The 27,316-nt window shown below is 51.3% G+C and overlaps 7 protein-coding genes across 7 annotated transcripts; 4 read left to right on the top strand and 3 right to left on the bottom strand.

Annotated features, from left to right (window-relative positions):
- Nucleotides 1–325: 325 nt before the first annotated feature.
- On the top strand, nucleotides 326–2,111 carry N7539_000822 (cytochrome P450; the record flags this gene model as incomplete). The annotated part of the gene is made up of 3 exons (XM_056930426.1): nucleotides 326–485; nucleotides 596–1,154; nucleotides 1,229–2,111. The coding sequence occupies 3 exons, from the start codon at nucleotides 326–328 to the stop codon at nucleotides 2,109–2,111; spliced, it is 1,602 nt and encodes a 533-aa protein (XP_056794719.1).
- A 465-nt stretch (nucleotides 2,112–2,576) lies between these two features.
- On the bottom strand, nucleotides 2,577–4,840 carry N7539_000823 (glycerol kinase; the record flags this gene model as incomplete). Its single annotated transcript, XM_056930427.1, has 3 exons — nucleotides 2,577–3,224; nucleotides 3,309–4,566; nucleotides 4,707–4,840. 3 exons carry the CDS (start codon nucleotides 4,838–4,840, stop codon nucleotides 2,577–2,579), a joined length of 2,040 nt encoding a protein of 679 aa, XP_056794720.1.
- A 3,043-nt stretch (nucleotides 4,841–7,883) lies between these two features.
- N7539_000824 (MIP/aquaporin family protein) lies at nucleotides 7,884–9,066 on the top strand (the record flags this gene model as incomplete). The annotated part of the gene is made up of 3 exons (XM_056930428.1): nucleotides 7,884–8,215; nucleotides 8,285–8,831; nucleotides 8,902–9,066. The coding sequence occupies 3 exons, from the start codon at nucleotides 7,884–7,886 to the stop codon at nucleotides 9,064–9,066; spliced, it is 1,044 nt and encodes a 347-aa protein (XP_056794721.1).
- Nucleotides 9,067–10,205: 1,139 nt separating this feature from the next.
- Nucleotides 10,206–11,426, bottom strand: N7539_000825 (phosphoglycerate mutase family protein; the record flags this gene model as incomplete). Its single annotated transcript, XM_056930429.1, has 4 exons — nucleotides 10,206–10,314; nucleotides 10,416–10,661; nucleotides 10,795–11,079; nucleotides 11,236–11,426. 4 exons carry the CDS (start codon nucleotides 11,424–11,426, stop codon nucleotides 10,206–10,208), a joined length of 831 nt encoding a protein of 276 aa, XP_056794722.1.
- Nucleotides 11,427–12,157: 731 nt separating this feature from the next.
- Nucleotides 12,158–13,770, bottom strand: N7539_000826 (glycoside hydrolase family 16 protein; the record flags this gene model as incomplete). The annotated part of the gene is made up of 3 exons (XM_056930430.1): nucleotides 12,158–12,933; nucleotides 13,012–13,572; nucleotides 13,677–13,770. The coding sequence occupies 3 exons, from the start codon at nucleotides 13,768–13,770 to the stop codon at nucleotides 12,158–12,160; spliced, it is 1,431 nt and encodes a 476-aa protein (XP_056794723.1).
- Nucleotides 13,771–17,243: 3,473 nt separating this feature from the next.
- Nucleotides 17,244–23,766, top strand: acyA (adenylate cyclase acyA; the record flags this gene model as incomplete). Its single annotated transcript, XM_056930431.1, has 3 exons — nucleotides 17,244–17,416; nucleotides 17,538–23,403; nucleotides 23,458–23,766. 3 exons carry the CDS (start codon nucleotides 17,244–17,246, stop codon nucleotides 23,764–23,766), a joined length of 6,348 nt encoding a protein of 2,115 aa, XP_056794724.1.
- A 1,111-nt stretch (nucleotides 23,767–24,877) lies between these two features.
- N7539_000828 (putative sister chromatid separation protein (Src1)) lies at nucleotides 24,878–27,234 on the top strand (the record flags this gene model as incomplete). The annotated part of the gene is made up of 2 exons (XM_056930432.1): nucleotides 24,878–26,439; nucleotides 26,592–27,234. 2 exons carry the CDS (start codon nucleotides 24,878–24,880, stop codon nucleotides 27,232–27,234), a joined length of 2,205 nt encoding a protein of 734 aa, XP_056794725.1.
- Nucleotides 27,235–27,316: the final 82 nt, after the last annotated feature.

Below are 27,316 nucleotides of genomic sequence, written 5' to 3' on the forward strand. Positions count from 1 at the left end.
CATCGCTCAAGTGACTAGCTTCAAAGGCTGACCGTGGCCACGACGGAACTTTCGCTTGACTCGCCGCAGGTTAGCGTACTGCCATGTGCGAATGGACTAAGGCGACGGGGCGACTTTTGCCTCGATTCAGTCTGCCCACTTGATCTGCCGCTCCCCCCGCTGGAGAGCCAGAAAGTCAAAATCGCGACCGAACCCCACATCTAAGAGCTGACATCCACGGGGGCAGTAATTAATAAAAGGCCCTTTGCCTGCCCATTTGCACAGTTGAATCGACTGGACCTGCGCTTCATTGCGATCACTGGGTGCCCTGTCGCAAAGCATCACTATGATCGAGGCACTCGTGGAGAATTTATCGCCCGGTCGGGCTCTGTTGTGGTGCGTAGGTCTGTTCACGGCCTATTGCATCTTCCTCAAGCTCCAGGCTTCGGCGCAGATCGCTCGTCAGGGTCTTCGTGCGCCCAAGGTCAAGTTCCATCTTCCGTATGGTATGTTGTGCTTCATCGTTCTTGGAGGGCCGGCATGCTCGGCAAAAGTCCGTCAGAATGTAGTAGGCAGCAGAGGCAAGATGACACATATGCTAACGAGGCTTCAATAGCTCTTGACTTCATGTACAAGGGCCATCAGGCCAACCTCAAAAACGAGGATCTCAAGTTCTGGGACGAAACCATCATGGGGGCTGGTGGCCGTGACAACTGCAAGACCGCCGAAGTTGATGCTGGTATCTCGTCTCGCATTGTTCTCACCAAGGACCCGGAGAATATCAAGGCCGTACTCACCGGCCAATTCGCCGATTATGGCAAGGGCGAGACGTTTCATCGCGAGTGGAAGGAATTCCTCGGCGATAGTATCTTTGCAACGGATGGTGAGCTGTGGTCGCGTTCTCGCCAGCTCATCCGTCCGATGTTTGCGCGCGAGCGCCTCGTCGACACGGAGATCTTCGAAAAGCATGTACAAAAACTCATCCCTCTCCTCGGAAAGAACCCGGGTGGTGGTCGCATTGTCGATGTTGGATCGCTGTTCTTCCGATACACCCTTGACGCCTCGACCGACTACCTTCTGGGCCAAGGAACCGACAGTCTCGAGAATCCTGCTACTCGCTTTGCCGAGGCCTTCAGATACGTGCAACAACGCCAAGCTGAGCTGTTCCGATTTGGGTGAGTTGCACATGGCGGATAAGTCGTCCTTCGCAAAATATGACAGAAGATGCTGATTTCAGGACTCAAATTAGCGTTTTCAACTTCGCAATGTCACGTACCGAGTTCCGTCGCAATTTGAAGATCATGGACGACTTCATGCAGCCCTATATCCAGACCGTCCTCAGCATGTCACAAGATGAGCTTGACCAAAAGCTTTCCAAGCGAGACACGTTCTTGCACGCCCTTGCCCGTTTCACTCGTGACCCCAAGGTCCTTCGAGACCAGCTTGTGGCTGTTCTCCTTGCAGGTCGCGACACCACCGCCGCCACTCTTGCATTCTGTCTCTTCGAGCTCGCACGCCACCCAGAGGTCGTCGCCAAGCTGCGTGCCGAGATCAAGGAGCGTCTCGGTGTCGGTGCCGATGGCCAGAAACCCACCTATGATGACCTGAAGACGATGAAGTACCTCAACGCCGTAATCAACGAGACCATGCGATTTTACCCAGTCGTACCTTTCAACGTGCGTTTCTCACTCAAGGATACCACATTACCTCGTGGTGGTGGACCAGACGGACAATCCCCCGTTGGTGTGCGCGCCAACTCTCGTGTGATCTACTCCACTCTTCTAATGCAGCGGGATCCGGATCTCTATGACAAGCCCGGATCAAAGAACTACTTCAACCCCGAGCAGTGGATTCCCGAGCGATGGGTGGAGGGATGGTCGCCACGCCCGTGGCAGTTCATTCCGTTCAACGGCGGTCCTCGTATTTGTATCGGTCAGCAATTTGCGACGATCGAGATGGGGTACACCATCATTCGGATTCTGCAGGCGTATGAGAAGATTATTGCCATGCCGGTTAGTGGGGAGGATCGCGTGAAGGACCCTGTGATGAGATTTGAGGTGACGCTCAGCCCTGGCGCCGAGTTCAACTGTATCTTTCTTCGAGAGGGCGAGGACTTGAAGGCGGGTCTCTGAGTGACTCAGTCTTGATTCTATCGTTTGGACACATTGTATATTTAAGCAATTTTATTCAATGATGATTATGCCCAGAACGGAATATTTCGAATGTAGAGTGTTGACGAGGTCGACAAGTTGTTTGTTGCAATGGGGCCAAAGTGGGTTTAATTCTAGGGCCCGACTTGATCACCTGAACGCGCTCACCACGCCATTAATGAGTCCGACGAGGAAGCCCGTCTTTGCCAGAATGTCATTCCGTCCATGGCTAATGGCCATCAATTAAATGCTGAAAATGCTTTCGACATCCTAACGTCTACCTCGTTAGTTCTTCGTCAATGCAAAGATATCCGGAAACCGCATCTTCGACATGTCGAAGTTCCGCAGATCATCTTTCTGTCGTCATCACTTATCCCCGGTCAGAGAGAAAAACGAGCTCGACGCCTTTCGAGAACTGTGTCCCGCAGATGGTATGCAAAAGAGTCTTCAGTAGTAGCTCAACTTCATCTTTCTCAGCCTCTTCAACTTTTGCAGGATTTCCACCTTTCTCAACTCCAAGAACAGGTCCTCTTCATCGGCCTCGTCCAAATCACTGGAAACTGTGATGAACGGTGTCTTGATATGTGACGCCAAGTCCCAGTCTCGATCTCGATCGTCATCTTTGTTTGCCATAGCATGCGTTGTGACGCTCACTTTTGGCTGAAGGTTTCCCTTCGTCACGAGCTCAGAAACTAGTGGCACTGAGTTGAGAGTGGACGTGTCTCTCTGCTCCCTTTGCTCTGGCAGTATCCCGTTCACGGAAGATTTAACGGCACTCGTCAATAGTGACTCGGTTGCAGCAGTCGTCATCCCAAGCCCAACTTGCTTGTCACCGTCTTGATTCCTATCATTTGCCGAAGAAACCCAGCCTTTACTCATTCGAACGGCTTTTTCCCATTGCTCGAACTTGGCATTACTTTCTTCACGTGTCACTTGGGGCTCGAACACAGTACCGCCGGCACGGTTGATGTCGCGCAACTCAGCAAAATTGCGCCATATACCTGCCGCGAGACCCGCCGCAATAGCTGCACCTAGCGCAGTGGTCTCGCGCATCTTGGGTCGGTAGACGGGGATCGAGATGAGATCTGCTTGGGTCTAGGTGATTGCGAGAAGGTGAATATTAGGAGCCATTCTTTTCCATAACGTGTGATTAATTGAGGGGCAATGAGTGAGTGATACCTGCATGGCCAAATCCGAGTTACTCATGCCTCCGTCGACAGCGAGTTCCGTGAGAGCGCTGCCGCTGTCTTTTTCCATGGCATCTAGGATGGCTTTGGTTTGGAAGCAGGTTGCTTCTAGTGTGGCACGGGCTATATGGCCCTTTTGTGTGAACTGTGTGATGCCGACTGATGCAGCAGATGAAATTTTGGAGAGCCAAGAGTCAGAGACATGTTGAGATAATCGAGAACAGGCTTCAACGAGGATGCGATGGTCCAGCTTCTCAAACTTACAAATGGTACCCTTGGCATCATCGATCCAGTAGGGAGCGAACAGCCCACTAAAGGCCGTCACGAATACGCAGCCGCCATTATCCTCCACCGTCACGGCCAAATCATTAACTTCTCGGGAATTCTGGAAGAAGGAGAGGTTGTCTTGGAGGAACTTGACACCCGATCCCGCGACAGCAATACTCCCTTCGAGGGCATAGACGGCCTTCCCGCCAAAATGATAAGCCACCGTTGTCAGCAGTCCATGTTTTGAAAAGACTGGTTTTTCACCGACATTGTACAGCAAGAAGCAGCCTGTACCATATGTGTTTTTTGCCATGCCAGGCGAGAACCCTTTCTGCCCAACCAGCGCAGCCGACTGGTCTCCCAGACATCCCATGATGGGCACTCGAGCAATAGTACCACTGGCAATAACCCCGTAAGCCGAGGAATCACTGGAGGGAACAATCCTGGGCAGATGGAGCTTCCCCTTGATCCCAAAGAAGTCCAGCAAGCTATCGTCATACCGCAACGTCTCCAAGTTCACAAACATGGTCCGGGAGGCGTTTGTCGAATCTGAGACAAACACGTTGGCGTCAGGTCCGCCATTCAAACGGTATACCAGCCAGGCGTCGACCGTTCCAAACGCCAAAGTGCCGCGCTCAAAAGCCTCCCGCACCCGAGGGACATGCTCGAGCATCCAGAGCAACTTGGTCGCGGAGGAATAAGTCGAGAGCGGCAGACCGCAGAGGGACTGGAGCTTGGATGCCCCAGGGCGAGATTTCAGTTCCGCGACGATGGCCTGGGAACGCGTATCTGTCCATACTATCGCATTGTAGAGCGGTTCACCTGTCTCATGATCCCAGACGATGGTTGTCTCGCGCTGGTTGGTGATGCCCACGCAGGTAATGCTAGTTCGAGAGAAGCCTTGGCTTTCAAAGGACTCGACGGCGCCAGCAATGCAGGTCTCCACCGACTCAACGAGCTCAAGAGGGTCATGCTCATGCCATCTATCATTTGTCACGCCACGTCAGTCTTGAACATGACTCATCTCATGCGTTCGTTCCATCTTGCGCCTTCTCATGGCTGTTTCTCGGCATTTCCGCACCACCAAGGCCATTTGACGCCGGTACTGATACTGATTACTTACCCAGGATGGGGGTAGATTTGACCGAATTCCACCTGATGGGATGCAACAGGCTCTCCATCACGATTGATGATCAGAAACCGTGTACTGGTTGTTCCCTGATCGATTGATCCGACAAAGACCTCGGGGGACTGCATTGCATTTCTGGATCCAGGGGCGTTTGGGCGGAAACGAAATAAAATCAAGAATTGGGAGAGAGGTCTGCTTTGAGGGAGTGCGAGGCAAACGCAATTGAAAGCACCGAACTGACTGTAATAGTCTTGCTCTCGCTCTTCAAAGCTTGGAAGGATACAGTGGCAGTGATCAAAATGAATTCCTCCATTCTGCTCTTAAGTACCGGCGCTTGAGCCTGTCGTGACACCCAAAACCCGCGGCGCGGGGTCTCGAGCTTGAGCAAGAGGCTTACGAGAGTGCGAATGACCACCTGCACGCTTTTGGCACGCTTTTGGCACGCACGGATTGGTGGGATTACTCGCAGTATCTGGTCCAAGCAGCCAGGGAGGGTTTAGTTGCAGAGCGCCGTGCAAAATCACCTGAAGGTCTCGAAATGTAAACAAGAGGGTCTTCCTTGTTTTTCCGCATCGGTCGGGATTGTTGAACGCTAGCCTTTGTCGCTGCCCACGACAATCACTTTGTCGGCGGGCGTTGAACTTGGCCGGAACATTGATCCCTGTGCTTGCTCCCAGCTGCTACCTTACATACTGCGCTGCATTGTTAGTGTTTCTTTCTTTTGATTGGAAGCGTGGGCCATTGCGAAGTTTGTCTGTTCATATGCTGCGTGTCATCACACATCACCATTGCTGCAGCTCATACAGGGTAAGCGATAATCAACATGGACGATAGAAAGCTGCCAGACACAACCTAAAAGACTAGGTACATGAGATCGGCTACAGCACATCTAATAAGAAGCGGAGAAACTCACTCCACTTTGGACGATCTTTCTGGGGCTGGAACACAATGCATCGGAGGCCTGAAGTGTCAGGCCATCCACAACCGTTTCTAATCAGTTCATCTCAAGCAGGCCTCCTCTTCGCCTTTACTCCTACAAACAAGACCGCCGGCAAGATCAGCTGCCAGGCTCTTAAGTATGTTCAACAATGACCAGTATCTTCTGATCGGCTGCAGAAATCCTAGAACCAGGAAACTCTCATTGCAGCATGCTTGAGATCACTGTATGTCCCAAGCTTGACCTGCCTAGACCGAGCTCATCGAGTGAACACTGAACAGTATCCATACTCTTCCCCGGTCGAATGCCCAAAAAATTCACCAATAGCATAAAAAGGCAAACAAGTGTACGTGCACCCAGAATGATAATAGACTTGAAATATCAGACTTGTCCTGAAAGCGGAGGTGCCCTGGACCAGTGATGGCAACTAATCGCCAATCCAAAGTCCAAACACACAATGCTCGCCTCTTTGCTCTCGCCGACCTCGTCCCAGTCCAAACTGTAACCCAGTCTCAATCTCAACCCGACTGACAGCCTTGGCTCCCAGTCAAGTATGGTCAAATGTGTCGGTGAGATTGATCCTCATAATCGAGGCAGCTTGAGACGGTTGCTTGTGCTTGTTCGATGAAAATGTAGTACATTGAACAATGCTCACGTCGGCATACTCCGTCAAAGCCAAACTCTATATTGGGAAGTCTTGTTCATATCTCGTCATCTTATTTTGCTCAGCTATACTGGCCTCGTTATGAGGTCAAGTTGACTGGGATGGTTATGTAGCTCCGAAGACAATGTATTGAGAAAAGGAAAGAGGAGCAGATGTCACACGATGGAGCCAGAAAGTAAGGGTGTGTCATCCTCCCCGTCGTAAGTGACAAGGTTTCATCTATGAAGACAAGTACGAAATTCATTCCTTGTATGACAGAGTACCGTTGTGAGGGAGGGCTCAAGGTTGTACTTGCAGTCCGAGTTTCTTGATGATCCACGTCCCGACGATGTAAACACTAAACTGGAATGGCGGCACGGGACAAAAGAAGCACCAGAGGCAGAAGAACCTCTTGTAAACCATCAGACGTTTGAACTCGCCTGAAGCCGCTCTCGAACATACTTCCAGAAATTGGAATCGGACCCGCGTACACACCGCAAGGCTTCGATCGATATTGAAAATTTGTGACAGAAGGAATGGAAGCCTCTCTGTGCGACCATCCCTCCCCACGATTTCCCCGATCCTCGGACGGTTCATGCTAGGATGTTTGTGTACGAGTGTGTCCCTCCATCTCATCCCATGGTAGCACCAGACTTGCTCATGTCGTTACAGCCACCAAGTGATGACACTCAACTTTGCAGCTGTCACTCTTCACAAGGACTAGTGTGAGCAAAGTCTCTCGTCATCAACCTGGGATACGCCGGTCAAAATACAGGTTTGTACTTGCACTTTACACGTCTTCCCTTGTCCGCTTGGTCACCTTGGCCTCGGGAATCGAGAAGTGACGGCGCTTTCCGATCAAACGGCAGCAGAGTCAAACGCTAGTCGTCAGGCGCGTGAATGAGCATGACACTTGTGGCCAAATCAGTGATCTATAAAAATGTGTCGTTGTCTGTCCATTCCGCCTTTTTAGAGTGGTAGGAAGACTTTCATACAAGAACCCGGGCAGATTTACTATCGTGGTTGTACGCTTTGAATTCACGACCCAACTCGACAACACCAAAGAGCAAGGAGAAAGTGATCAAACTATAATCTCGCGTTTTATCGCGATCCTCTGTCAGCCCGCTGAATCAGGTTGCAGTTAATCGCTACCGTCGTTCTGATTCGGGCTGCTGCTCCATGCTTCTCTCTGTTCTAATCTACCACGTTGGCATTGAGGGCCTGCTCACGCGAACTTGAGAAGCCACAACATAAGAAGGGAGAACTCAGTATTGCGAAGCTCCTACTGCATTTGTCAACTCGTGTCAAGCCGTAGACACCTCCCAGCTTGCTTAGGGGTGCGCATGAGACAGACTTTGTGACACACGGCACTCGGCTGGTACTGTTCAAGTCAATACTTATACTGTTGATATAAGATTGACTTGAGCCGCCGTCCGAACTGAGGCTCGACATTACTTCTTCCTTTTGACGTCTCATGACGGGATCTTCAGTGTCCAATTGTTTTGAAGTCAGTGGCTCATTGTCTATTCATCTAGGAAAGAGACATTGAACGAATCTCCAGTGGAGGGGGACTCTTGACATGACAAAAGAGATGGAGTCTCTGGCGGCTGCCGTGAATAATCCTGAAACCATGGCCATAATTCACAAGGACATTGGCTTCTCCGCTGGTCAAACGGGTGACTGCACTTCTGTCTATATTGGAAGTCAACCCAATTCAGTCATCCACAACATCACCGTCGAGCAAGAGCCAAGTCACAGCGAGCCTTCTAATCTCTGGAACACGATTCGTGCATGTACACGTGATGCTTGCTCTGAATTCTTCGGCACAATGATTCTGATCCTCTTTGGCAATGGCGTCGTTGCTCAAGTTCTTCTCAGCCACGGTGAGAAGGGTGATTATCAGTCCATCTCGTGGGGTTGGGGGTAAGTCGATCGAGTCCTTCCCTCTTCCCATTTTAGACTAAGCCCTAACAAAGCACATCTACAATCCAGCCTAGGAGTGATGCTCGGCGTATACGTAAGCGGACAGTCAGGAGGCCACATCAATCCGGCCGTGACCTTCGCAAACTGCATCTACCGTGGCTTTCCCTGGCGCAAATTTCCCATCTACCTGAGCGCGCAGATTCTAGGCGCAATGTGTGGAGCTGCCATTGTGTACGGGAACTACAAATCAGCCATCGATCTCTTTGAAGGCGGTGCGTCGATTCGTACAGTGCCGGGGTACTCGTCGACCGCGACGGCAGGTATCTTTTGTACCTATCCGGCTGCATTCATGACCAGGACTGGCCAATTCTTCTCAGAATTTCTGGCAAGTGCCATTCTGATTTTTGTGATCTTTGCATTGAAGGATGACGGCAATCTGGGAGCGGGTCAGTTGACACCCCTCGCTCTGTTTTTCGTGATTTTCGGTATTGGGGCGTGTTTTGGCTGGGAGACCGGGTATGCGATAAATCTTGCGCGGGACTTTGGACCCAGACTCACGTCTTACATGTTGGGATACGGAAGCGAGGTTTGGACAGCAGGAAACCATTACTTCTGGGTAAGTGCATAAACTTCTAGCTGACGTTGTAGATGTATTCAGTGTGGTGTTCCAGCTAATGATGTCCAAGGTCCCAATGATAGCTCCGTTTTTCGGGTGTGCATTTGGAGGATGGCTGTACGATGTCTTCTTGTATACAGGATTTCAGAGTCCCGTCAACACGCCTTGGCTGGGTCTGAAACGACTATGGTGTTTCAGTCGCAGACAACCAGTGAATCTTGACAGCTCTGTTTGAACCCACCCAGTCAGCCCCCTTGGCGAACGAGTTTTCCTGCATGGAATGAATGACATGTGCGAGTAAAGTTGGCTATGAAATGACACTTCTCGCCCATCCGACTCCGGGTACTCCCTCAAAATTCACTTTCATTGGAAACCTTTAGAGTGCCTACAAAGGAAGGGTTGAGCGGGTGATCCCCCAAGATCACGTTAGCGTATCCCAAGGTCAATTACTACCTGTATCAACGAAAGACCTATTCCTCCTAGTCACGTCGTAGGTTTCAACAGTGAACTATAGAAAGTAATTGCGAAGCATTCTCAAGACGTCCGCAATATTACTTGGTCTGAGTTGAGAGACGGCAATGTCCATGTATTGAGCCCTTTAGAGCACGTCGTAAACGTTTCTTCTAGGTACAAGAAATTCCAAACAGTAAGGTGTAGTGCAACCGACTCGTGTAAGTATGAACATGCTATCACATTGCCCGGCTCACTAGAACGCTTTTCCAAAACGGGAAAGAAATCCTTGGAAATTATCTTCCGGTCCGCGAATGTTTATAAACATCTGCAATAAAAATCCGCGCCACAAGGTTCCTACCTACATGCCACCATTTGAATAAAGGTTTTTTGGCGGTTTGGGTGTCTATCATGGATGTTCCACACCGCTCTGCCCGTCTTACTAGCGTTCCATACTGCAGGGCTGCTTATTGGCCCAGACGAAGTAGATCGCCTTCAAGTGTAGAAAAGTTTCTTGTGCATGAGTTGATATCTTGAATCGGGCCAACAATACGTACTTTGTGAGGCACTCAAAGTGTACGTCAAAATGAATTGTAAAGTATTTCGGAAGCTTTCTCCGCCGAGGATCATTCTAAATTGATGGGATACTGCTACTGTAGGGGCAGCAGTATCGATGTGTGTGAGGGATGAGGAGTGAGATTGCTGAGGGGGAGAGATTCTACCTAAGCTATGGACTGCGGTGAGTCGGCAGTATCACATGCCATACAAACATAAATGTATGAAATTCTGATCTCTAGGTAGAACAGATGATCAGTATAATCATTATTTTTGGTCCCTCGGAGACAATCACAAATTTTATCAGAATACGGTGGGGTGTTATTTGCAAACATTTCACATTGAGCCATCAACGTACCCGCACCCAAACTAGCGACTTGCTTGTGCGAATCCAGTCTCGCTGCGCTGTTCTCGATCAGGTCGACCAGGTTTTCTGCCTACCAAGATAGCAGGTTGATTGATATTGTCATGCTCGAATCTGAGTATCACGAAGTTAGTCTATTGACGGACGTGCATAGTGTCGCCGTGCAGAAGTCGAGACGAAGGAAAGAAGGCAGAATAGACGAGCATGGGTCTTACCCCAAAATACCCACGCCCCCGGGCTCAAAGATCAGTCTCATCATTCCCGTGTCCAACGGGAGACCAACCCAACGGATAGCCAGAGCAGCTAAGATATGTCCATGTGCGACGCATACGACATCTTGCGCATGCTGACTTCGATGAGCAATGAGCTGACCTCCGGGCCAACTGGCCGAGTTTGACGAGATGACTTGTTTGATTTCACGGATGAGCTTGTCAAGGCGCTCGGTGACTTGCTGTGGAGATCTGAAAAAAGGAATTCAGCCTGAGCTTCTTTCTCGGTATGAGGACGGCAGAACCAAAAGCGATCTTCTCCAGAGTCAAGGACCATACCACGGCAATACAATTGACCGAGGAGCTCTTCAAAGGGGTTACTCACTCTCCGCCTGGACATCCATCTGTCCAGATATCCCACGTTCCACTGCCATAGTCCTTCATTCGCTTCTCATTTATTGCCTGCAAAGTCATTCCTTCATAGTATCCAAAATCCCACTCCTCCAACGACTTCGTGATATGGATATATGGATCCGCCGTCTCGCCCTTTATCACAGACTCAGACCTCCATTTCTGACCTGTCTCCTCATTTTGAAAATGCTGGTGGTGGTGCACACCGATTCCCAAGATCTCGACCGTGCGGCGTGCATTGATTCTCGGCGAACAGTATCTGCGAAAGGGTTGGTGAGCTGCCTTGATCATGGAACCTCTTTCTCATCGTGATAAACATTTGTCTTATGCTTCAATCTTCTTGGTTTTCCTAACGTGGGTCACGGTAGGAAAATATATCTATTGCAACCGTTCACAAAAGGGATAGAATTCATACATTTTGGCAATGCCAGTCGGATCAATCATCTCATCTTCCGCGACAACACGATCGCGCGTGAACTCAATATCCTTTTCTCCCATCTTCGAAAGAGGTATATCGGTTCGACTGGCAAATTTCCCGCCCGAGATCCAGTCAGTGTCGCCATGACGGACGAGAAACACTCGTGCGGATGTGGTGGGCGCAGTCATCTTGCTGTTGGTCGATCTGCTGGTTGAACGCACAATCACACTTTTCGCAAAGGTTCAAGAAACCAATATGTGTAGAGCTCGTATGAAGCAGGCCAAAAGTTGGTGACCGATGCATTTGGTCACTTCTTCCAGGTGGCGGGTGACGTGTGACTTATCCTCCATCAATGAGGTCAGTCTTCCGTATGGGATCTAGTTCCTGCTCGCACCCAGACTTACAACACTCCCAACTCATTGAATTGGACATCATCTTGGACAAATAAAGCTGGACAGTTTTAATGCGAAATGGTGACTCGATAGTGAATCACGTTGTGGCATTATTGCTCGTGGTTTATACATAAGGCATCAATGAACAAGGTGTATAGCTGTGCATCAAACCCCGTTCATGGAAATCAACTTGATGCAGCCGCTCAGGAATGACCCACGAGACGGGCCATGTGACTCAGTGGAACAGAAACACAGAAGAAAGGTTGCCCAAGGGCTCGCAAGTGATAATGTGGCGATGCAATAGACTCATAACGCTTAAACGCAGGTCCTTCTATAAATATGTGTAAAGCAGAAACCCAGAAAAAAAAAAACCCCAGAAGCCATCTGGCATGCAGCGACTTAGTTAAGCGCAGCGTGAATGTCCAGAGCACTGTAAAGAAGTCATCGATTCATGAAAAAACATAGTCGTAGAGTCCGGTATTCATCAGAAGTCATCAGCACGAGGACAAAGACAAACCAGACTTTGATCAAAGTATAGCTCGGGGAATTCCAAGCAACAAGGCGATGATGACAGCCGTTATTGCCGCAGGGCCTTGATAAACGCTCGTTCCGTGACCGGCAGAGAGGGCATGACTCGGCGAAGGGGAGCCCGTCGCTGTCGATGGGGCCATGCTGGTTGTCGCATCCACCTGCGAATGGTCTGCATGGTTGTGCTTTTTGTTGGTGTCGCTGGGGGAAGACGGCCGTGTCCACCGGGTCTCGTTAAGAACAGTCTTATGCCCAGAAGGGAAACGTAAACCCGACGATGAGGCCGAGAAGGCTGATGTACACTGGGAGAAAGACTGTGAAAGAAGGTTGTCGGATTTAGCGTAGGTCATGGTTGGGTATGCGCTGATATATGGAAGACAATGCTCACTCGCTGAACCGCTGCTGGGTGGCTGAATGTGCCCAGAGCCAGATTGCCAGCCGGGAGGGAGCCGACCAGAATACCCAGTTGGTGAGCCAGTGGCAACCCAGGGCCATACGTCGGGGGTCACAAAGCTCGAGGTCTCACGATGGGTTCCACTCCAGGGAATGGGGACACTGTCAACAGTCGCAGTAATCACCGGGGCTGGCTGAGCAACCGTTGGCTCAAGCCCGCTGTTACCGTTGACTTTGCCTCCATTGGAGATAATCGATTCCCATGAGCCCGAATGATCACCATAACTATAAGAATTGCCGGTCGAGTAGTCTGTCACGGTCATCGACTTGAGGTACATGGTAAAGGGACCCTTGCTGTAGTCGGTCACTCCACCAGCCCAGTCTGCTCAAGCATGTTAGAAGCTGGACGAGTTTTAATGAAGTCAAGATAATTGATCGTCTGAAGAGAGCGTGTACGCACCAATAGTTCCCTTGGCGTTATCAGGGTCACCGCCAGCCCACACACCAACTTTGACCATCATTGGCGTCTGCGGATATTGATTGCTGTCGGCAGTTGCTGGAGTCAGCACTCGAATTGTTTGGCCATCAATCGCCCAGACGATCTGAGAGCTTGTCCAATCGACGGAGTAGGTGTGAAAGTTGTCATGGTTCCCCGAATTAGCGTGGAAGGCGCCACGATTATAGCTGCTGGTGATGCCTTTGCCGAAGTAATTGGTCTGCACCTGGGTATTGTCGCCGCCCAACCATTCCCAGTCAATCTCATCCAAGTCGTCGGATTGCAAGACAGCACTGCTGACGATTCCTGTTCCTGGAGCTGCCTTGATGGTGAACTCGACTTTGCCAAACATGATATACCAGCCAGACTGGATCAGAGGCCCATCACCCTTTTTGGAGATCGTGAAGGCGGCTCCGTTCGTTTTGTCGTAGGCGACAGCTCCGGAGGCGGCGAACTGGACCGATGAGCCAGCAGTGAAGTCGTAGTTTTGTCCAGTCTTTCCGAGCGCTGTATCCGCGGGGCACGCTGTGTGAAATCCAGAAGGTCAGCAAAGCTTGAGAGACTAAGGGACCCTGGAGTTTCGCTGCCATGCCATATAGTTGCTGGTTTTGGAAGTTGCGACGGCTCACATTTCTGTAGAGGATTGCAGTTTGTATACGTCTGGGAATTAACCAGGACAGCCGAGCACAGAAGGCTCACAGCTGTACTCAGAGCCAGTCTCATGGCGAGTTAGGCCGGTGCAATAGAAGTTCGAGGCGGAGGAGTGTATATAAAGCAGGATGTAGTAATGTTTGTTCGGTCGTGATGCACAATGATGAAACCGAACAAGGATATCGCATGCAACACACAAGAGAAGGGGATGATTTGAGGGTGGGAGAGAAAAACAAGAAGACAACCAGAGAGAAAAGCAATGACGACGACCTGCCGATCAAATACTGTGGTGAAACCGCAGCAGGAGCGATTTTAGCTTACAGCCCGATCCATCATGAAGCGCGACTCCCAGCCACCCACTTTTCGGTCGGCCGACCGCAACTTACTTCTCGGCGCCGTCGACGAGCACCTTCCTCGAATCCAGCCAGCCTTATTCGTCACAATGTTGGAATATTTGGACACTTTTCATCGTTGGGCGTCGATCGGTGGATCATTATTCACCTTCTACAAAGCCCAATCAACGAATATGTTGCCCAGCATTCCTCGGCGCCACGTTGTTCAACCGTCGTCCGTCGAGTCCACAATCTATTTACATCCAGGCCAGTGCTGTACTGCTAGTGCTGTGCACTAAGAGCCACTTACAGTCGGGATACTGGCTGCCATGTTTTTCCGTCCCGAACTAGAAAAAGGTCAACACTGTGACTGCTGTGGTTGGACTTGTGAATGCTTCTTCTCTCTGTCAAATGAGCTGTGTTTCGAAATACATGATTCATTGACCGGAGACCACTCAGCTATATCCTAATGCTTCTACGTTGCGAGGCTTCCGATCAGATTGACTGGCTGCTCATGGAGGGTCGCGGAACTCTATATGGCCTGCATTCGCGAACATTAACCTTGTAAGCGATCCACTCGTGGCTTGTTAGGTATTGTATATCATACGTAGAGTCAACCAAGAAAAAAAGAAGAAAAAACTAACCATAAAACACCTACGTAGCTCTTACATAGAGATCACTACACAGGAAGTCCGTATTCGACCGCCCGTAGATTCGATATCACCACTACATCAGACATGGTGCCTTCCAGGGCCCGCGCCTAGACCGTTGCCCCGTCCAACAGCGCGATTCCGGCGAAATCGAAGCGCACACCCTTATAATAGATAGGTGCCCAAGAGAGAACCAATCGACCGACACGATACAAGAAGATCCTACAAATTTATACAAACATGGATCTCGGCATTTCGTCTGGTCAGCAGCTCACTGAATCTTAGGAAATATCAGGTTGCTTATAATGCTTAGTAATGAGATGGCATATGAATCTGACGTTCCGACCGCAATCTATACTCGCCTAGCTACTAATAGAACCTCTTCGCCTCAGACCCAGCGTGGAGCTACATATGCGGGTCGCAGGCGAGTGTATTGATTAAACCAACTCGTCGAAATGTCCTAACTAACAAACCCTTGACGATGCCTTCGCAAAAGAAAAACTTTCCATCACATTGGAAAGAGCACGAAGTACAATGATGCTCTCCCGCCAAATTAGAGATTTTAATATTCAATCCTCTTTCTGCCGCGAATGAGTAGCGACTTCATTAATTCAGTCTTAAGACGCAATTCAAGAGATTGGCCTCAATCCCAATTTGGTGACATTTCTCGGTCGAGTGTGTCGCCAAAGTACCTATCGGATAAATCCCAGCCAATGGCGAGATATCCCATTTACCATGCTGTTGATTTGAGATCTCATGCAGCTGCAGCTCGCTTGGTTGCGTGCCACACGACGAGAAAGGAACCGGTGAAGGAACAAGTTCATCCTTCAGGTGCTGGGTACGCAGGCCAGAGTTGAAATCGTATTGCACATTGACTCCATTCTTTGTTCCTCGAAAATATAACTATGTAGTTAGCTACACCTCGGGTCGTCGCGACCTTATGAAAGTCAATGATCGAAGAATAAAGTTGTAGCAGCAGCATTGGCGGCCGCCAAATGAGCACTACCTAGTAAATGCCAGGTAGTAGTTAGTGGTGGGTAGTTACTAGGTAGTAGGTAACTTATGTAGTAACTACCCCCGATCACCGATGGATTTCAAGTACTATTGAGTCATCGACAGCAATTAGTACAGTGCTATGACTTCAAACAAATCGATACCTGGCAAGGTATCAGTGAAGGTTCCTTACCTACCTAACTCCGCCCATTTGTTCATTCGCCAACTTTGCCAATGATCATGACTTGCAGTGACTACAGGTAACTATACGGTCCATCTCACTCTTTGTAGCACGGATGCTTGGACCCTATTCCGTCCCCTTTCCAGCAGTTCCGAGTCCCATTCGTCCTTCAGAAGAAAACATGAGGCACAGCCTGCTGACACTTCGACCCTTTTTCAAATCTCCGAAAGGTGAATATCCACTGATCCGTTCCACACGATCAAGCCTTGCAAGGTAAGCGTTGTTGCCGGCACCAAAGCGGACAAATTAGGCCTCACGAGCTCCACCAAACTCCCCATCAAGCACGGACAGCGTCACGGACCATCAGCCCCAGACACGCACGGTACTGCACCTACTGGTGCTGCACAGCTGATGGCTCGAGTCGGTTGAAATTTCTGGTTAACAAGTGTTCGTCAGACCCTGATTCGATCGCTTGCTGGTACAAAGACATTGCTTGAATGACTGACGCCCTCGCAAGCTCATCGAGCTGCAGGCCAATCATCTCGTCGGGTTGGAAAGCTCTCTAGCGCATTGAGCCTCAACTCCTTCTCCCTCATCCCGACCGTGTGCGTCAGTTCTTCGTTTCATCCTTTCTTCTACCTTCATCGTCTCCCTGCCGATCCAGCTTCCATCTAGATCGGCCAAAATTGAGCCAGCAGCCGACGACTACCTCCTGAGTACGCCGCCGGGACCCCTCTATGACTCGGGCTTTTCTCTGCTATCTCTTCTAATCTACTCAGCCACCTCCCCCTCACGCGTTCATACCGTGCTCTCGACTACCTCATCGTCAAAAGTCCGCGCTCGTTCGGGACCTTGTGGCGCTCTCTTCACCCGACCGACGTGCTTCGTCCCGCGCGAATATTCTTACTGCTGGCCAGATCATGCGCCTGTGGTGATTGACCTCTCTATCTCAATACCCGCACATCGCTCCCACACCATCCCCTCACCGGTTCTGGCGCGGTTTTCGGTCTCTGCTGTCGAAACTGTCAATTTGCTCTCGGCTCATCGGTCGGATTGATCTCATCTGGATTCCGTCTTGATCAACTTGAGTGGCCTCCCTTTTCTCTGCTCTTACTTCAGTGAATTTTCATCTCGATCCGTCCGTGGCCTTCAAAGTCCCCGGCCTCGAGCTCCGCCCCGTGGCGCAAACATCCGCGAGCGCAGAACTGTGCCACACGTCGCCGACTACCACAGCACCGACTGGACCTCCACCACGACACTCTCTCTGAGCAAGCTCATCTTCTATTCATGGTGCGCCATCTTGGAAATTCCATGACACTCGCAAACGCCGTGCGTGGTGAACTGTCTTAGGCATCATCGACGGAGATTCTTCGGTTGTCAAGACCAGCCATGCCCGTGTGGGAACATGAGCAACCCGACCGACAGGGCTCTGAGAGCTCCGCCGGGAGCTGGAAGTCGCAAGATACCGTGCGAAACACGGAGGCTTTGCGCCCAGAACAGCTACAACCGGCGTTTGACGGTCGCGACACCGAGCAGTTTCCCGGGTCATTAAGCACTGAAAGGTAAGTGCTGCATCCAGCTCATGGTTCGCTTCGCGCCGCGGAGAAGATGTGCAAGCGATGTCTATTGATAGAAGATACGTCATACTCTTTGGGAGATGCTGAAACCTCTTTTCGCATGCAGATCTGGCCCAGCAAGACCAGTCGGAGTCGGAATAGATTGGGGCTGGACCTGGAACTCCCCCGAAGTCTCCCCTACCGAAGAGCGCAAAGGCTCTGGGTTCAGTAACCATCGCAAGGCTCTGGCAGTCCTTGGCGCAGGTGACGATCCCAAGTCTTCTTCCTCTAGCTCACACCCTCCGCCGATCCAGCCTCCCCGTCCCCACCCCGAAGAACCCGATTCAATCGCCCCTTGGGTCACGCCAGGTAGCTCCGATGGCCCAGGTACATTTTTGAATTCGGCATCTGAATATGAGCCCTCGCCCGCGTCGGCGACGTTTCGCCCGCCTACTGGGCGAACATTCTCCAGTGAGCCCGCCGACATGGATTGGAACACGGATCACCGCAGACCATCAGCGACGAGCATGACAAGCAGCACCGGCTCGAAATCAAGTACCGGAGCGAGACTGTGGAAAAAGAAATCCAAGGCGTCGGCAAGCGACGAATGGCCTGTGCCAGACGAACCCGAAGAAGATGCTTCTCACAGTTCTTTCAGTAAACGTGGGGGGCTCGTCGACAAGGTCAAAGCCCGCGAACGAGCCAATTCGGACGGATCAGAAGCGTCGCAGCGACATGTCCGGACACGGGCCGGGACGCCGGCACCATCGAGCGAAGTGACCCCGTGGCTGTATCAAAATGTGAACGATATTTCCCAGTACGGTGAAGCTCCCGTCCGCCAAGTTCCAACTGGCCCGGATGGTCAACGTCTGGCATCGACTGGTGGAAACGCTCGTGGAGTGACTCGGGAGCCAAGTCGAAGAACGGCAAATGGACACCGCCACTCCAGAAGTAAAGAGGAAAAGCCTACTCTTGCAGGTGATTTGGCTGGATATCATGGCCGACCCGCGGGCGGGCGGGATGACCTGGGACCTGGCCACAAGGCCTTCTATGGTGGTGAACAGTACCTCAATTCGTCCAGTGCGATGAGCTCGCAAACCACCCTGGGTCGACCAACTAGCCCGACCCCGAGTCTTCAGAGCGCAGTTTACCGCGAGCAAGGTCAAAATTCCCCCGGCAACCAGCACGATAAACGTGGCTTGTTGACAAGAGTTCGGCACCTGCTGCCAGGTGGTCACAAGCCTCACGATAAATCCAAGCACGATCACACTCTAAGACGCCAACCTAGTCTCGAAGGGAGCTCTTCGCGTCTCGATACGGCGGACTCTGATAAGAAAAAGGACGGTTCGAAGCGCAAACTGAAGGGGCGTTTCCCTATTGGTGGAGATGGCCATGCTTCCAGGGAGACCGCAGCCCAGGATGAAGAAGGGTCTCACGTCTTCAAGCTTGACACTAACCTGAAGGACTTGAATGACATCGTTCGCGCAGCTTCTCCAGGCCAGATGAAACGGATTACAGACGGCACGACTACACCCCGGGAAGACCCAGCAAGAGAGCAAGGCACTGGTTTCGACACATGGTCTGCACCGGAGAGTTGGGCCGTCAAGAAAGAGAAAGAGCCACTTGTTGAAGCGGTTCCGCAGCCAACCAGTGCAGCATACTTCATTCGTATCTTCCGCATTGACTCGACATTTGCGACCCTCTCCGCAGGCGTGAACGCCACAGTTGCCGAAATATTGTACATGCTTGGCCGAAAGTCGTTCCTCCAGGATCACCTCAATAATTACGAGATTGTTTTGCGGAAGAATGACTTGTCACGACAGCTGGACCACAATGAGCGTCCGATTCTGATGCAAAAACGACTGCTGGAGCAAGTGGGATACACCGAAAAAGATCGCATCGAAGACATTGGCCGCGAGGACCACAGTTATCTTTGCCGTTTCATCTTCCTGCCAACAAAGCTCAGTGGCTATACTAGTCTCGAGGGCGACCCTGGGTTCAGCAAGATGTCGAAGTTCAGTCATGTTGATCTCCAAGGTCGAAGTTTGGTCACCATTCCAATCACCCTCTACAAGAAGTCCCTGGAGATCATCTCATTGAATCTATCCAGAAATCTCTCATTGGACGTACCCAAAGACTTCATCCAAGGCTGCACCAATTTACGAGAGATCAAGTACATTGGCAATGAAGCTCGGTATCTCCCAGCGAGCTTCAGCATGGCTTCTCGTCTCACTTATCTGGACATCTCTAACAACTGTCTGGAAGATCTGGAACACGCACAACTAGACCGGCTGGTTGGTCTGGTCAGCATAAAAATGGCCAACAACCAATTGACAAAATTGCCCAGCTATTTCGGAAACTTCCAATACCTTAGGAGCTTGAACATGTCTTCAAACGGCTTTAAGGAGTTTCCGGAATTTCTGTGCCAACTGCGCAGTCTGGTCGACCTCGACATCAGCTTTAACAGCATCGAAGAGATTCCTAATATCGGACAATTGGTCACCCTCGAGCGTCTCTGGATGACAAACAACAACATCAGCGGCGCCCTCGATGAATCCTTCCGAGAATTGGCGAATTTGAAGGAAATTGATGGTCGATTTAACGCGATAACCAGCATCGACAACATCTCTAGGTTGCCTCGGCTGGAGCAAGTTTTCTTCGGACACAACCTTATCTCTCGATTTCGCGGCGCGTTCCCAAAGCTGCGGAATTTCCACATGGACCACAATCCGCTAACTCAGTTCGACATCGACTCTCCAATGCCAACCCTCAGCTCGCTGAATCTCGCGTCTGCAAAGATTTCTCAATTCCGTGACGCAATGTTCGAGAATTTGCCAAACGTTTCTAAGTTGATTCTTGACAAAAACCACCTTTCCTCAATTTCTGTGCAGATTGGCAAGCTGCGTCGTCTCGAACATTTTAGCATCATCAAAAATCCTTTGGGGTCTTTGCCTACATCGATCGGATGCCTAACGGAGCTCAAGGAGCTGAACGCGAGAGAATGCAATCTGAAGTTCCTACCTGACGAAATCTGGCATTGCGCAAAACTGGAGACCTTGAACGTTTCAACGAACCTCATGACTACGTTCCCAAAACATGGTGCGCCCCAGCCTTTAGTTCCCGGTGAACCCACAACCACTCCTATGACAACTCCAGCCTTGACTGGAAACCCGACTTACGAGGAACTTGGCCCCCACGACGAGCCAGGCAATTTACGTCGGCCTAGCCAGACATCTGGTGGGTTGGGCGGCTCGAGCTCACCCCCTCATGCTTCGTACCGCCATCCATCAAACACCCCGTCTACAGGTCATACAGGTCCACGAAAGGTCTCTGCGGCATCTCGAACTGCTACTGATACGAGCTCTGGATCTCGCAAGGACTCCAACTTCTCGCAACACGCAGCAACCGTGACATTCGCGGGATCCTTGCGGAACTTGTACTTGGCAGACAATCAGCTGGACGACGACATTTTCCGCGAATTGGCGCGTCTCCCCGAGCTGCGCATTGTGAATCTCTCATACAACGAGTTGACAGAGCTTCCGCAAGGCGTACTAAAAAGGTGGCCCTTGATCTCAGAGCTTTACCTATCAGGTAATGAGCTCACGTCGCTTCCATCTGACGATTTAGAAGAAGGCAGCAATTTAAAGGTGCTACATATCAACGGCAACCGCTTCCAAGTCTTACCCGCAGAGCTTTGCAAGGTCAGCAAGCTTTCTGTTCTCGATGCTGGAAGCAACGCGTTGAAATATAATGTGTCCAACTGGCCGTATGACTGGAATTGGAACTGGAACCGAAGTCTCAGATACCTCAATTTCTCGGGCAACAAACGGCTTGAGATCAAGCCGAACATCGGGACTATTGGCCAGTCCACCGGCAGTGGTGCAGACCTGACTGACTTTTCCTCTCTAACACACCTTCGAGTATTGGGTCTCATGGATGTCACGCTCACAATCCCCACGATTCCGGATGAGCACGAAGATCGTCGTGTGAGAACATCAGCGTCCTTGGCCGGCTCACTTGCTTACGGAATGGCTGATACGCTGGGCCGAACCGAACATCTTTCGATCATCGACATGATAGTTCCCCGCTTGAAGCCCGACAATGTCGAGACTTTGGTGGGCATGTTCGATGGATCAACGATGTCCAGTGGAGGCTCTAGGGTCGCGAAGTATCTTCACGAAAATTTCACCCCTACTTTTTCGCGGGAACTCAAGAAACTTCAGATCGAGCAAGAGGAGACCCCCCTCGATGCTCTGCGCCGGACATTCCTGTCTCTCAATAAGAACATGGCTGGACATGCTTACCGTTCCATTGATGACCGGGAGCTCAGGCAGTACAATCGCGGCTCTGCAGCGTCAAAACAGTTGTGTCGTGATGACATTCACGCCGGTGGAGTCGCCACTGTGCTGTACTTGAACAATATGGACTTGTACGCGGCCAACGTTGGTGACGCGCAAGCAATTCTCGTCAAGCAGGATGGCTCATCTCGCCAGCTGACTCGTGTTCATGACCCTGCCGAGCCCAGTGAACGATCACGTATTCGATCTGCCGGTGGATTTGTTGCTCGTAATGGCAAATTAAATGATGTTCTCACAGTTTCAAGGTGCTTCGGCCACTTTCCAATGATGCCTGCTGTGATAGCTGCCCCATCAACATTGCACACCACTCTCACAGAGCAGGATGAAATGATCATCTTGGGATCAAAGGAGTTATGGGACTTTGTTACCCCGCAGCTGGTCGTTGATGTGGCCAGAGACGTATATCCCAATCTGATGATTGCGGCTCAGAAGCTCCGTGATCTTGCAATTTCTTTCGGTGCTACCAACAAGTTGATGGTCATGATTCTGGGTGTCAGCGAACTTCAACGTCGGCAGAAGAAGTGGTCACGGCCCAGCATGAATCTGGAGCGCTCCACTTTTGCAGATGACGGGATCGTTCCCTCGACCAAGATTCGACGAAGACCGCGCGACGTGCCGGCGGATACTCGCCTTGCTCGCTTTGACTACGTGGATGCCCCTATTGGCGAACTAGCCATCATCTTCACAGACATCAAAAAGTCAACCGGCTTGTGGGAGACCTGCCCGGATGCTATGCGCTCGGCAATTTCCATTCACAACGACATTCTTCGCCGACAATTGGGAATTATCGGTGGCTACGAGGTGAAGACAGAAGGTGATGCTTTTATGGTAGCCTTCTCTACTACGACTGCCGCTCTCCTCTGGTGCTTCAACTGCCAGAATAGTCTATTGGAAGCTGAATGGCCGACTGAGATCTTGGACCAGCCCCAGTGTGAGGTAGTCACGGATGCAGAAGGAAACATCATCTCCCGTGGTCTATCTGTGCGCATGGGCGGCCACTGGGGCGAGCCTGTCTGCGAAAGAGATCCCGTTACAAACCGCATGGATTACTTCGGCCCAATGGTCAACCGAGCATCTCGAATTTCTGCTGTTGCCGACGGAGGACAGATCTTCGTATCCTCTGACTTTATGAGTGATATTCAGCGAAATCTGGAGATCTTTGCTGATGCGGAACGCTCCGCGTCTACCAGCTCGAATGAGAGCCATCCGCGAGTCGATAGCCTGGGACATAATATTCGCCGTGAATTGAACCAGCTGAACAGTCAGGGCTTTGTGATCAAGGATCAAGGCGAGCGCAAGCTCAAGGGATTGGAGAACCCCGAGCCACTATACCTTGTTTATCCTCACGCTCTAGCCGGCCGCCTGTCGAGCTTGGAAGAGGCTAATATCGAAAAGGAGGGACAGCCAGCGACGATTGAAAAGACATCTCAGCTCAATTTGAACACTGATGACATCTGGCGTCTATGGGAAGTGACTCTGCGCCTTGAAAGACTGTGTAGCGCTCTGGAAAACCCAACCGACAGAGGACTTCGAGAACCCAACGTCGCTTTGTTCAACATGGTCAAGAATCATGGCGGTGAGCTCAACGACCCGACTGTGCTGAGTCTAATCGATCAGCAAGTCACTCGTATCGAGGTAAGATATCCCGCGTGTATGCTTTCTGTGTGGCCTGTACTCATTCCTCACTAGGTCACCATCAATACTCTTGCCATACGCAACCTGATGCGTCCCTTCAAGCCAGGTGATAAGCTTGAAGACCACGCCGCTCCCATCGGTGACATATTCCAACAGCTGGCCACCCAGCTGGCCGAGTATCGTGCTCTCCAAGAGCAGATGGGCACCGGGGCTGCTGGCATTCCCGGCGGGCCACCCGCTCCTCATTACAGCGGCATCACAATGCACTCAAATCTCAGCGGTGACAGTGCCCTCACGTCCGCTTCATCCTCATACCTCCACCTGGACAATCCGCGTTCCTTTGAATCACACAGCAACCGCTAATTAGGTGGTATGCCCATACATCCTCACGAAACATACTTACGTGGCCTGACCTCTATGAGGTCAAGCCTAATTATGAACCTGGGTATCCCGGCGTAGCCCAGCGTTCGATTGCTCTTTCTCCTGTTTCTTCTTCTTGGGACATGCGCTCGTTGGTCTTTGTTCTGTATTCGCCTGGGTGGTGTCTCGGATTGGTTCAGGCGCGGCTTCTACTGTTCTTTCTTGTGGTTTGTGTGCTGCATTGTTCAATGCGGAGCATGGGAGGAACGTGGCATCTGCTTTTTGCTGAAATCGATACCTTCCAGATTTTGATTGCCTTGGCCGGGGCGTCGTTGCGCTCATCTTTAGGAGTAGTCATCAGAGACAGCTCCCGTCTGAAAGAAGTTCTATTTCGCATTCATTGATTCTGAGTACAGTAGAGGTATGTGGTTTATGTCTTATTAAAGATTCGTAACGGCATAGATGAGTAGCTCAGTCTTCTAGCCAGAAGCAAGGTCTCACATACTCGCCAGTGTCAAAGCTCTCATACATGTACATGCTGATCCAGCAAGATCAGGGTGGCCAACAAGTCACGTGATGTCTTTGTTTTAGTCCTGCATCATCGTGCGACCTCCTTTAGATTTGGCGTGGCTTCCTTCACTATCTCTCTCACTCTCACACCTTCCTTTTGTTGTCATCTCGACGTGTCCTTGGTGTCCTTGTGTCCCCTCGAAATATAAATTCTGCGAAGTGAAGGCAGACGCACTGCTCCTTAACCCACCCAACCCTTTCCAGAGCTCCGCGTCCTTGAGATTACTCCACTAGCCGTTGCCCCGGCTACGAGTCTGATAAAGCATCCTGGCCTTTTGAAAAGTGCGCAAATATCTGCAAACTTCATCATCAGAGCCTCAGGCTGCATTTGAAGATAACGAACGGCAAGCCAAGTCTTCCTCATTTCCAAGCCTCGAGCTGCCTTCGCCCGCGCCATTACACGTTGTCCTTGCTTTTACCATTGATCTGATAAGTTTGACCGGGATTTGGTCATCCACGTGTCTTCTCGCGACCGCTCGCAAACTCCATCGCTACAGTACCAGCCAACAGGTCTATCACCACCTTAGCCGGTGCGCTCGAAGACATGTCGGACGATTTCGACTATCTGTCGCCAGACTTTGATTTGAATTCCCTCACTGTACCTCGCCTGCGCTCCATCCTCGTGAGCCATGACGTGTCGTATCCGGCGTCTGCAAAGAAGGCGCAGCTGGTTCGCATCCTCGAAGAAGAAGTGATTCCACAAGCCAGGAAACTTCTACGGGAGCGTGAGAGGGTCAGGAGAACTAGTGCGGGTATTACGGACATGAGTCGAGAAAACTCTGTCACAGGCGATGAAGACGAGCGCGATTCCCGGTTTCCTCCTCCAACTCCTTCAACTACTGGAACACGACGCGGTACTTCCCGACGGAGCGTCCGCGGATCCACTGTCGAAACAGATGGAGGAAATGCGCCAGCCACCCCTGCGACTATCAGGCGTAAAGCGACAACGGCGAGGTCTGTTGGGAAGCATCCCCGCGCCTCGGACACTGAGACTGGAGACGACGTGTTGGCAACTCCTGTTCCTGCGGTCGGCGGATCACCTCGCAAGTCCACCGCGCGCAAACTTCGACGGAGCTCTGTCGTTCCATCCACGGAAGTGGATGAAATGACGCCGTCTGTCAAAACCGAGCCCAGAGAAAACAGCGTCTTCACTGACGAGAATCCCTTTCAAAGTGGAAGTCCATCAGACATTACCGGTAGTCGGCGGACAAGCCGCGAGGCAAAGCGCAAAAGTGCAGGTCGACTGTCTACGGAAAGCCCTGCATATAAGAATACATTGCGCGCGCGTCAGTCGCTTACGCCTGGCCCCGTGAAGCAAGCAGATGGTCTTGATGCGCCCTCAAGAGATATTTTCGACTTCGGTACCCGCCTACAACCTACCAAGGAAGAGCCCGAGGAGGAATATGAGTTTGAACAGGAAGATGGAGAAATGTACGATGATAATGAAGTGTTTGCGGGCGAGGAATTCACGCCCGATGAACAACTTGCCCTAGAGACTAAGCACTTTGCGCCTATGACTCAACTCCGCAAGACTCCCAAGAAGCAAAGCTCCGCGAGTATCATGGCGTCATGGTTTGTGATTCTTTGCGTGCTGGGTAGTTTCGGTGCCTGGTGGCGGAAGGAAAAGATTGAAATTGGATACTGTGGTTTGGGGAAGCCGACCTGGTCATTGGCAGACACCAAAGTTCCAGATTGGGCCAACGTCATTGAGCCACACTGCGAGCCATGTCCGCCTCATGCTTTTTGCTACCCCGATTTCGAGGCTCGGTGCGAGCACGACTTTATTCTCAAGCCTCATCCCCTCTCTGTAGGAGGTCTCATTCCACTGCCGCCAACCTGTGAGCCAGACAGTGAGAAGGCTCGCCGAGTCAAGGCCGTGGCAGACAAGGCTATTGAGGAGCTTCGAGAGCGCCGAGCTAAGTACGAGTGTGGTGAGTTGAATGTCGAGGGGAAGCGCATCTCTCCTGAGATTCCTGAGGCGCAGCTCAAGGAAGAGGTCGGAAAGAAGAGGCGCAAGGGTCTCACTGAGGCCGAATTCGAAGATTTGTGGAAGGGGGCTCTCGGCGACATTATCGAGAAAGATGAAATCGTCAGCAACTCTGACCGGTAAGTTTTTCTTCCTCGCTCTCTCTCATCTCGAACTACGTATGATTGCTGCTGTTCCGGATTTTCCAGAGGAAATGAAATGTTTCCTATGAAAAGAGTCTCGATTCTGACATTATACGCCGGAACTAACAGCGGTGCGCTTGCCATAACAGACCTTCCGACGTCCTCATTATTAGCTCAACATCAACAGCCCGACTCCCACTCCGATGTGCCGCCCGCCGTTACGTCCGACTGGCTCTCCTCGCGTATCGACTCCCTCTTTCACTTCTGATATTAGCAGTTTGTGGTTTGGCCTATGCGCGCGCTCGGGTTCGCGCACGGCGGTCAGACATTGCTCGCGTGCCCGAGCTGGTAGCCACTACTCTCGATCGGCTGGCAACGCAAGCGGCACTTCATGCCCGAGGCGGCGCTATTGAGCCTTACATTCCAATTGGTCAACTTCGTGATGATGTTCTTCGCTCTGAACTGCACGGCAAGAGGCGCGAGGAGCTATGGCAGCGCGTACGACGTGTCGTTGAGGGCAATGCTAATGTGCGCGCTGCCGTTCGAGAGGGTCGGAGCGGCGACGTTGCTCGGTGCTGGGAGTGGATCGGGGGCATTGGCAGCGTCAGCACCCCCGGGGGTCCTGGAAATGAGACCGGTAGAGTTGGCCGTATCGGCAGCCCACGGTACTCTCTGTCTTCGCCCTTGAATCCGGCAGCAGATACTCCTGACATGGCCATTGAAGGCAAGGATGATTTTGCTACCAGTCCCAGGGAAGCTCGTCGATGGGATGAGGGTCGTCCTGTCTACTAGTGATGCTGCAAACGGAGAAATCATTGGGCAGCATCGCGTTGATTACAGCTTGTTTCTCCGGTCTCTCACTTGCAGGAACGCT

The sequence above is a fragment of the Penicillium diatomitis genome (assembly GCF_028827545.1).
Source record: "Penicillium diatomitis strain IBT 30728 chromosome Unknown utg000001l_segment0_segment0, whole genome shotgun sequence".
Lineage (NCBI taxonomy): Eukaryota > Fungi > Ascomycota > Eurotiomycetes > Eurotiales > Aspergillaceae > Penicillium > Penicillium diatomitis.